The sequence below is a fragment of the Chanos chanos genome, chromosome 12, assembly GCF_902362185.1.
Source record: "Chanos chanos chromosome 12, fChaCha1.1, whole genome shotgun sequence".
Lineage (NCBI taxonomy): Eukaryota > Metazoa > Chordata > Actinopteri > Gonorynchiformes > Chanidae > Chanos > Chanos chanos.
In genome coordinates, this window is record NC_044506.1 from 18,803,192 (window position 1) to 18,814,450 (window position 11,259).

Genomic DNA, 11,259 nt, shown 5'->3' on the forward strand with positions numbered 1-11,259 from the left:
AACACCACTTTCGCAATCAATGGTCTCAAAGCCTCTTTCAAACACACTCAAATCAATGAGGCTTTGGGGGAAAATTCATCTCTCGCAACTGATGATTTGTGGCAAGAAAAAGTAGAGAGAAAAAAAGCCTGACTCTCTCACCTGTGTGTGGATTTTAACTTTACAATACCCCTAGTCATAAACCTTGAGGAAGACAAACCTCTGAAGCCGTCTCTACCTAATGAGCAAGTCAAATGAATTAAGGTTTAAAAACAGAACTGTGTTATTGTAGAGAAAAGGACAGGGGGAAAAAAAAAGGAGTCTAAGCTAATGTGAAAGATGATACTGTCACATCGCGACAGGAAGACTTTTTTTTTTTTTTCTATTGCTTATTTTCAACTTCGGCTTCTGCTTTTCAGTTCCTAGTATCGGTTTCGTTTTAACCCTAATGATGTAGGGTTTGGTGGAGCTCATTTATAATTTGATTAGGAAAAATTCGAAAGAAAGGAATAATGTCTAAAGATTCAGAAGAAATTCATCTAACTTTGTCTAAGGTCTCTACACATTATTAAACACTTGCTGCTAATTGACCGCAATAAACCCAGTTGATCAATGAGGTAATTAATGGCACACGGCCTGGCAGTGTGTTAGGAAAGTTGGCACAACCATTGGCATGTGTCAGTACCTCTCCAGCAATATCTACGTTATATTCACGGTACGCCAGCTGGTCCGTACACTATGTAGGACCTCCAAAGTTAACTGGCAAGGCAAGACAATTTTAGGGACTCCCTGCTTATATTACCGAGACATGATTCATTTTTGTGCCCCTAACTTTGTTGGAGTTTTGCTTGTGGCGTATTCAATTATTTGGAAATAAGGTCACGGCTGGGGTCAGTTTTGATTATTATTATTAGTAATAATAATAATAATAACAACAACAACAACATCACTAGTTATAGTCTCAAAGGGATTTACATGCCCATAACAAAGTCAGATCCAAATGATACTATCCATAAGTTAGAGAAAATAGATAAGTCTTTAGATTGGATTTAAAGGTATGAAGAGAGTTTGCCTCCCTAATTTCTGTCAGTAAACCATTCCAGAGGAAGGGAGAGCACTAGCCAGCGGACTTCTTTTTAACTCTTGGAACGACTAATAGCACAGAATCGTGAGAGTGCAGGGTGTGAAGGGGGGTGTAGGTTGTAATTAAGTCGGATAGGTAGGCCGGCACAAGCCCATGTAAAATTTTATATGTAAATAAGGACCTTAAAATCTGCCCTTGTATAAACTGGGAGCCAATGAAGGGAAGCCAGGACAGGTGTAATGTGGTCAAACTTCTTTGTTCTGGTCAGGATTCTGGCAGCAGCATTCTGGACCGGGTAAAGACCTTTGTTAATAGACACAGGCAGAGTACAGAACATTGCAGTAATCACGGTGAGATGTGAAGAATGCGTGAACAACGGTTTCTGCATCAGCCGTACTTAGAAAAGGCCTAATTCTAGCAATATTACAGAGGTGATAAAAGGCAGTTTTTGTTGTGTTTTTGATATGAGTGACTAGCGAGATTATAGAGTCAAAACTCACACCAAGGTTTTAAGCTGTAGAATTTTGAAAAAACGATGCAGTTGTCAAAATTTAGGGCAAGATCACTAAAAAGATGCATATGCGTAGGGGGACCAATGACCAATTGGTGATGATTTCTCTAATGAGAGAGATTGTTTGCAATCATTAACAAGAGTTGTAATACGCAAAAAAAAGCAGTGTTTAAGCTAAAATTTCTCTGACCGGCATTTTAACTACTTTAAAAATACGGAACGGAAAATAAAATGAAAAGTTAAGATTAAAAAAAATTTTAAAATCCATTCATCTAGAAGCCACATGCAACTCTTGAACAAATAAATGAGGAGAAACCCGTGTCGTGTTTCGAGGAAAACGTACGTGCGAAGGTAAACACGGCACAGTCACGGGCGGTGTTTGTAGAAGACGTCACCCAAATGACCAACAACACCGACTCCAGTGCCCCTCACAGCAAACCCTGCCAAGTTCTCACGATTTATACTATTAACGCTATCAAGGGCGCCATTTTCAATAACCGAGGCATAAATGTCATTTCTTCTCCACAGAAGGAAAAAAAAAAAAATAGTGACTGCCATCTTGGCAGGAAAATGTATTTAATTACAGAGGAACAGGAGCTGACAGAGATCCTAGACATTCACCTCCAAAAGATGAGGAGGTGCGTAGTGCGAGATTAAAGAAGTCTGTAAAGCCTCAGGTATTCAGCTTTTATTTTTAATCGCGAAATAAACTTTGAGAGGCCAAATAAGTACGTTAACCTTACCTAAACCTGGCGGAAGACAGGGGGGTGTGAAAGGAACAACTTTCCAAAATCATCTAGTCGTGAGATTTCAAGAGTTCAAGAGTGTTATTGTGAAGGTTTATGTTGTTTAATAATCTCAAGCCATCACCTCAAGTCAAGTCATGCAGAACTAAATGAAAAGTACACCCAGCCAGGCTAATGAAGGGACACAGAGGCCAGTGGGTGGACTCTAGTGGAGAAATGAGACGCGGGGTCTACCAGAGCTTTCTCTCATTCCAATACACTAGAGGGAACAGTGGGTGGAAATGATGGCTTGACACAGCCTGATAAGGTTGCGGGTCAAAATATGACATTATGTATCTCTTTGTAAATATCTTGTGATTACAACCTCCTGTCTTGGACTGAATGCAGAGCGTGAGCTACGAACCGTACGTGATTTTTGCTTAGGTGCAGTCAATTGTTGTTTAGTATTGGAAAAAAAAAAAAAAAAGAAAAGAAAAAAGAAAAGAAATTCAGATTAGACAGGGTGGCACAGAAAGCACTGCTACAATGAACAAACTACTGAATATTTCAGTACAGTCTTCAGAGGTGCTGCAAAAGTCCACCAAAACCACCCTTATGGAAATAGAAAGAAAGAAAGAAAGAAAGAAAAGAAAGAAAGAAAGAAAGAAAGAAGAAAGAAAGAAAGAAAGAAATGACAAATGGATGGGAAAAAAGAAAGAAAGAAAGAAAGAAAGAAAGAAAGAAAGAAAGAAAGAAAAGAGAACATTTAAACAGAGAGAGAGAGAGAGAGATAATATTCAATGAATCTGAGAGAAAGGGAGATTTGTAAAGTACAACAGAGACCTTGTTATGAGTGAGAGGAAAAATAGCTTCTGGTAAGAAAGCTGAGCTATGTCTGAGGTCTCCTGAGTGTCTCTCTCCCTTCAGTTCATAGCCCGGAATCTACAGTAGTGCTGAAAGATCAGACAGGAGCTCAACATTCTCCAGCTAACGAGAAAAATAAGACCAAACAATACTTAAAAAAAAAAAAAAAAAAAAGAACATGCACACACACAAACAAGCAGGGGAGATCCAATTTATTATGAAATTACCAACAGCTCTTACCAAAAGGCTTGACATGTGACATATTCTGCTTGTTTAAAATGAAGCTCATTCCCACACTGTCCATTGCATCTTTGATCTTCCGCATTCTTGTGTGTCAAAATGAAACCGCCACATTGCAACCTGTGAGTGGTACCACCAGTTTGTATATTTCTGACAAAAAAATTACATAACTATGTGTAAGGCGCATGATATAAACATACGTGGCTAGGTCAGCAGTGACACAGGCATCAGGAATGCCAAAGACATTTTGGAATCTCAAAAGAATGGAATGGACAATGGAACCTCAGCTATAATATACTCAGCTGAAGTATAACTTCATCGTTCTTCGATCTATCAATGGCACAAAATGTCAGACATCACGTTATAACCACGCCGCCAGTTTCTCTAGCTGCTGTTGACTTGAAGAGCCTCAGCCATGAAGAGTTTTCCCAGGTTCTGGGAGGTAAACTCTTTCACAGTCTGGCAGTAGGTGTTGATTTGACCTGCGAGAGACAAAGAGAGAAAATATGAGAGAGAGAGAGGGAGATGGAGAGAGGGGAAAAGCATTAAGCTACCATTAATGATGACTCAAGAGTTTCAAATAACCGTTTTTGGGTTTTTTTTTTTTTACATCTGTGCTCAATCAATGTTGTGAGAAAACAAGAGAACGAATGAGTTGTGATATAGATGGTGAAACAGAGAGAGAAAAGAGAAAGGGAGGCCAAAAGAGAGAGAGAGAGAGATAGAGTTGGAGGGGTGGCGGGGGGAGTGGGGGTTGGGGGGGGGCAGGTATTGGCTGTGGGAGTTATGACATTGCTGGTCAGTGAAGCGACTCGGTCTTAATGTTCACCATTATGTCGTGGAGGTTGGCTGCCGTACTCGTAAGCAATTGGCTTTCTGCTTGGCAGACCGGGGAGAGGGGAGAGAGAGAGAGCAGTCCTTGCCAGTCAGGTCTTGGGAGGCCTTGTTTTAAAAGCCCTTTAGAGACCGTGAAGAATAAGGCTCTCATTCCTCTACTCCCTGGAGTACTCCATTACCCAGAAGGCCACCCTGCCTCTCTACCACAAACACACAGCCAAAGACACCAGCTGCCTCATGACTAGACACATTTCATCAATGACTGGTCTGGGATCAGATCATCTGGAGTCAGATCTTTGTTTTCACAATGATGAGTGGAACAGTGAAAATGACCTCAGATCAGCAGTCATGGAAGTAATGTGTCCATTCAAGCTCTGTCAATGTAGTATCTGCTATTACCTGTCCACTGGCGTAGCATGGATGGTATCTGCGTGTCTTTAAGCAAGTGAGTAGTAGGGTGGCCATATTTCCGGATTTTGGACGGACAGTCCGGTTTTTTTAGTTCTCTGTCCAGTATCCAGTATTTGTCCTCCCTTTGATGGTATTGAATAAAACTCATGCGCACTCGTAAACTCACTCTCATTGTGCTAGCGTGCCCTTTGTTACACTGTGTTACTCTTATTGGCTGCTGTAAAAGAAGTCTGCGTTTTTATTGGCTAATGGTGTGTGCACGCTCTCTGAAAGTGCCTATATACGATCGCAGTTATTTTCAACGTCAATATTATTATTTTGTAGGTTTTTGGCTGATATACCCGTCAAATTAATGATCTTGTATTTCATTGAGTTAATATGCAAACGCTCGCCAATCACCAAACATGTAGTGTAGTAACAGTGTCGTTAACGGTGGTATCAGCTGATAGTTGAACTGATTTCATCCAGTTTACCTAAAGTTAGTTAAGTCAAAATGCCGAAACGAAAAACTGTATACAACCCTGAGTGGTGTAAAGAACATACATTCATTACGAAAAGTGCCAAGGATGAATTTCAAAAACTGGGAAGCAGTTAGGAAAGGGGTCAAATATCAAAAGTACCTAAGCATTTTTGGTGAGTAGAACATTTATTTTATACCGTCAGTTTATAGAGCAGGTTCTGGTTGAGTTTGATCGCAACTGTTACATAGGTCACTGTTTTCACTTTGTGTCTTTTGAATTGGATGTCTGCCGGTTTTTCCTTTTGTCCTCCTTTTTGGGCTTGGGTGGCCTCCTTTTGGTCGTCATGACGGTGGCCACCCTAGTGGCTAGCCATTAGCCACGTAGCACACTAGCTTACAATCCTAACATGAACTTGTTTTCCGAACGAGAATCCCTCTCTTTGCTAGTCATGCATACTTAAAACTTCCCCTGACTGTGATAATCTGTCTTAATAATACATTCTGAAGAGCTGAAGCTTAACTAGCCAATAGCTCTTTGGTGTAAATCCTATTGGTGCCACGGGGTGTCAGTCATCTGGGTTCAGCGTCTCCGCTAAAAACTCTATTCTCTCTTATACGGAGGAGCGCTATCCACTAATGGTTTTCCAGTTTAGTACTTGGATCTCCACAGATTGCTCCAGTATATATAAATTAAAAAAATCGCAAAATCACAAATCACAGGATAATGTACACACACCTCCTGGCTCAACACCTAAACACTGAGCTCAATATCTAGTTAGCATTAGCTTGCTAGCCTCTCACTTTACATGTCTATCTACACATTTTAATGATAAAACTGACCGTGAAGGTTACCCGAGTTTCCAGAAAAAAAAAAGAGAGAAAACAAAAAACAAGAATCTCCTGAAAACGCGCCCCTGTGTCTTTATGACAGTGATGTATAAATATAAAGAGAGACTCTGGCAGACTAAGAGATGTAGCTCCTATGCTAAGGAATGAGCTATGCTGTTATTTGGGGCATTTTTTTTCTGGGGGTGGAGGGAGGGGGCGGTGGAGGAGGGTGGGGGTAGTTATTTGTTGCTTCGTATGAATAATGGAACCTGCATGCTGTCAGGGTTAATGATCAGTGAGTGCTGAGTTGAGAGAGGGAGAGAGAGAGAGAGAAAGGTGTGTGAGTGTGTGCATCCAAGATTAGTCATCATCTCCCATCAGCAGTCTGGATCACTATCAAATACCACAGCAGTGCAACAGATAGCCGTTACCCACAGTTCTTACTTTTTACTCTAAACTACGTCAAAACCCAGCCCTACACAAATTCGAGACACATTCAAAATCAGTTGTTAAAATTCTCTGCAAAGTTTGACATTGACAGCATTTTTCTTTAGACTAGTCTGAAGGCACATGCAGCTATGAAGTGTCGGAGATGAATACAACTTTCTCCCAAATATTCTCTCACAGACGTTTTCAAAATTAACCTTTCACGGTCTAATACACTTTTGAGCTAATATCAATGGTAGTCCTTAAAGAGAGCCATGTCCAAACTCTTCCTCTGAGTCTATTTTATGTCTGATTGGTTAAATGATATGGTTGTGCTTAAGCGGTTGGGGTGGGGTTTAAACAGTAGGCGGAGAAACTGTGGGATAGTGGGCGGAGTCAGTGGAACGTGCTAATGTAGTCAGGCAGAATCTAGTAGCTTTAGGAGTGTGCTTGACTGGCTGCTTTGGCCTGAGAAAGATGATTGTTTAGCCTGAAACCAGTGGAGACAGACACCAGCATATCTTTGAAATACTACTTTAATAATCAGTGAGAAAACAACTGTGCTAAATCACCCCCCACCAAGCCATTAACACTCTATGTAAATGAATCTTTCATTCTCTCCCTCTCTGACTTGGCACACTAAGACGTGATGGATGACTCCAACTGTTTACGAAACCCAAATTCATCAGACTAAACAGGGAAGCAATGATTTAACACTGCTTTGATTCTGTGTTCACAGTCTGTCGTACCAGAGATGTTCGGTCACACGTTTCCTTTCACGAGGATCCACTTAACGCCCTCGGAGGCTGTTTCATAAACACCTGTTTAAGTTTCGGCGAGGACGCACCGTTGATGAATACGATGTTTTGGAATCTTTGCGTTGCTTCACAGTGGCGCAGACTTCATTTTAGCATGGCATCCATGTAATTGAACTTGTATCCCAAGAAGCACGTTCTATATTTATGTCCCTTGTATCAGGGTTAAGCGGTGGGGTTATAAAGCTATTACGAGTGGTGTTGTGGTTAGCCTGAGTGGCTTATGTGAGCTTTCAGTGTGTGGCGTGAGACAGGACACTTTGCTGACCTGCCACGAGGAGCGTATCCATGCGAGGAGGTTGCTGGGGAGGCTTAAACAGTTTGGTGAGGTCCTCCTCCGGGAGCGGGGGCTCCCCTCGACTCTGCCGCTGAGCGTTCTCCTGCTGGCGACGCTGCGTGTACTGAGACAGAGGAGAACAAAGAGAGAGAGAGAGAGAGAGAGAGAGAGAGAGCGAGAGAGGTAGAAAAAAGAAAAGATAGTGTGAAAATTGCATGCATAAGGTTCATATCTTTAGTCATTCTTATTAACCTCCGAGAGGCCTCAACTGATCCAATTACCCCCCATGTTTCCTGAAGAGACAGAGAGAGAGAAAGAGAGACGCACAGAGAGAGAAAGAGAGAGAGAGAGAGAGAACCTTTCAAACAGACCTGACTGGACAGCGGGGACAGAGAGACAGAATGGGTGGCAGGGGCATATAAATGATAAGATTGTTAACACAGACGAGGACAGAAAAAAAGAAAGAGAGTGGAAGAGAGGGAGGGAGAGAGAGAGAGAGAGGGAGAGAGAGAGAGAGGGAGGTAGCAAAGGGGTGGCTGGGAGGGGGGAGGGATGTTCAACTATAACATGAGGACACAAATTTTTGTAACAAACATCATCGCCCGCAAAACAAATCCCAGTGAAAGCCTCTCTCCCCTGTTTGTCTTGAACTCTCCTCATTCACTCTGAACCCTCGTGAACCCAGCTTCCGCAGTTATCAATTTAAGTGCCACTCAAAACGAGATTAAGCCAAACAATCAGCACCCTTTCTACTTCTCATTTCCAACAATGAATGCCAAACAAAAAAAGGAAAGAAAAAAAAAAAAGAAAAGCAAACCGCTCAACAGCGACTCAGCTATCATTAGCACTGGAGCACTAAATTAGCTCAGAAAAATTAGCGTAAAATCATAATTGTTAGTGTCATTTCCTTGTTATTCTGATTGCAGAAACCACCCAATGGAGAGTAGGCTTTACAAAAGAGGCCAGTTATTTGCAGCCACGATGAATCCATTCATTTTGTTTCACATTCTTAACGTAAAAAAAAAGAAATAAAAGTATGCCAAACACCAGGAGAAATTTTCACCAGATTATCTTCTTATCACCAAGTTTGGGTTGCTAGTAGCCCCCATACTGTACGTTTAGTGCAGTCCACGCATGTTCCACCGACGCCGTTTTTGACCAGATGAAAGCAAAAATAAAGTACATGGTATACTTCAGGATATTCTCTCTGGGTACTTGAAAAAAAGGAGGGCTGTACTGCACTGTGCTTAGAGTCCAAAGCAGAGGGGACTAGTTTGATTCCCCTTCAAAGTTCTCTGGTAAGACCTTGATACAGTGCGGCTCAATAAATCTCGCTTTAACAACCCTTCATTTTATATGGACTTTTCTAGAAGCTTCTAGGCGCTGGCGATGCTTTAGATGAGATGAACGCGGTCCTATTCGCTCTTCGCCTGAAGTCAGGGACAACACCATAACCAAAGAGACTCCTCCAACTTTATCAAACAGTTTGTTAGACATAGCTAATGCGCCAGTGTCTTGGGATAAACAGGTTTTCTGTAACAAAGTTACACAGCCGCGAGGGAGCTTAGGGCTGGACGTCGGAGCTGGATGCTGGGGCTGTGGGTACATACTGGGAAGACACGTTACTTAGTAACTATCTTTCCTGTTGTCTAGTGCCAAGATGATTTAAAAGCAGCCAAACTGTCCAACAGAATGTGCAAATGCACATCAAAACAACTTGGGGAGAGAGAGAGAGAGAGAGAGATAGAGGGGGGGGAGAAGAGAGAGGGAGAGACAGAGATAGAGGGAGAGAGAGAGAGAGAGAGAGAGAGAGAGAGAGAGAGAGAGAGAGAGAGAGATAGAGGGGGGGAGAAGAGAGAGGGAGAGACAGAGATAGAGGAAGAGAGAGAGAGAGAGAGAGAGAGAGAGAGAGAGAGAAGTGTCAATGTCATCAGCTGAGCAGCTATTTTGGCGATAGCACACATCTGAGCATGTGTGACTAATTGAGTAAGCTGAGAGATGAATGGGTGGTTTTTGAAAAAGAGAGAGAGAGAGTGAGAGAGAGAGAGAGTGAGCTTGTGAGGGGGAAAAAAAAAAAAATCAACAGGCTACAGCCGTCCTCACCTTGTCACTACCTCTCCAATCAGCTCTACCAGCTGCAAGCACACCTGAGTGATAATTATTGATTCTCCATCATGAGCTCCAACAAAGAGCAGATTGCAGAGAGATGACTGTGTATTTCCGGAAAAATCTGTACAGCCAGGTCAAGCTACAAAGCCCCCCCCCCCCCCCCCCCCCCCCCCCCCCCCCCCCCCCCCCCCCCCCCCCCCCCCCCCCCCCTCCCGCCCCTCCCTTTGTGTTTTGCAGTGTTTTGACCTAATTCAAAGACAGGAAATGCACAAAAAGAGCACAGACAGGTGCCTCTTTGTGTGTGTGTGTGTGTGTGTGTGTGTAGACAGGGCTGTGATTTGACTGGACTGAAACATGAGAGTCGGGAGCAGAGACCTTCACTTCGACCCTCTGATTTGTTTTGACACTCTTTCTGACGTTCAATTTGACAAACGACGAAGTGATTGGGTTGAGTGAAGGAGGAGAACGGAGGAGGACTTGGAGCCGCTTAGTTAAACGTGTGAGAGAGGAGTTCACGTCGGAAGTCATAAATCCAAAGGCCACACACTCTCCATTAACAGACTCATCTTCCCCAGAGCGGAGGTGAGGTTGCAGAGACAACCAGTCATAAATATTCATTACGTGGTTGATGTCTGATAACTCATCTTTTTTTTTTCTCTGCTGTCTTCAGTTTCATCACAGCTCAAAAAAAATTAATGAATAAATGAGGGAGTGATTCAGCGAAAAAAAAAAATTAGGGTGAGTTTTTTTTGGGGGGGGGGGGGTGCAGATTAAAACACTTCAGTAAAAAGTACAAAAAACGAATGCGTGTTAGACAGACAGACAGACAGACAGACAGACAGACAGACAGACAGACAGACAGACAGACAGATAGATAGATAGATAGATAGATAGATAGATAGATAGATAGATAGATAGATAGATAGATAGATAGATAGGAAAGACATGGAAAGATATGAAAGACACCTGGTGTTTCTGCTGCTGCTGCTTGCTGAGAGTGCGGCTGAAGTTGATGTATTTGACGATGTCCTGGCTCATGTCGTCCACTCTGTCCATGAGCATCTGCAGACTCTTCTCCAGGTGAGAACTGGAGCAGGATAAACAGAGAGAGAGAGAGAGAGAGAGAGAACGCAATTTCGTTTCATTAGGGGCTGAGATGGGAAACCAGTAGACATGATCAGAATGAGACAGTCATACCATTGGGAGAAAAACAAAAACAGTACGTCATTGCAAGTATTCATGTGTGAGTCAGCCATAAATATGTCATTTTACCGAAAGGGAGTTTTGTTCTGTGGAGAGTCCTGATCACTGGGTTAAAAAAAGGGCTGAACTTGCTAGGTCATCATATACACGTACAGAAATGAGTGAAATATCTGGACAATTTAACATTCTCATCTGCAATTTTGCATGTAGGAGCTGACTATGAATATCACCCCGTCTACCTACCCAATTTCACATATTTCAAAGCAGTCAACTGTATAAAAAAAAAAAAAAAAGATTTGCAACCGCAATAGCAAAACTTTCAGCCAGTCTGAGCAGGAAAAACTAGTGGCAAAAATCTGTCAGCCACAGTTTTTCAGATAACCTTAAGGCTCCGGAAAATGTTTGTGATCAGGCTTAACGGTGCCATCCTCTTCAGTTCAACTACTAATTTTGCTTTCACATCAACTGCTCAACACAGAATGTTCTAGAA

At 42.3% G+C, this 11,259-nt stretch overlaps 1 protein-coding gene across 1 annotated transcript in view; it reads right to left on the bottom strand.

Moving 5' to 3' along the window:
- Positions 1–3,360: 3,360 nt before the first annotated feature.
- The window catches only part of eif3hb (eukaryotic translation initiation factor 3, subunit H, b), a 51,698-nt gene continuing 43,799 nt past the window's right edge, over positions 3,361–11,259 (bottom strand). The window contains exons 6-8 of the mRNA XM_030788994.1: positions 10,533–10,653; positions 7,449–7,581; positions 3,361–3,885 (exon numbers count right to left, since the gene is read on the bottom strand). Of these exons, the coding sequence (XP_030644854.1) occupies positions 3,788–3,885; positions 7,449–7,581; positions 10,533–10,653 (352 nt within the window). The 3' untranslated portion in view covers positions 3,361–3,787. The remainder of the gene's footprint in view (positions 3,886–7,448; positions 7,582–10,532; positions 10,654–11,259) is intronic.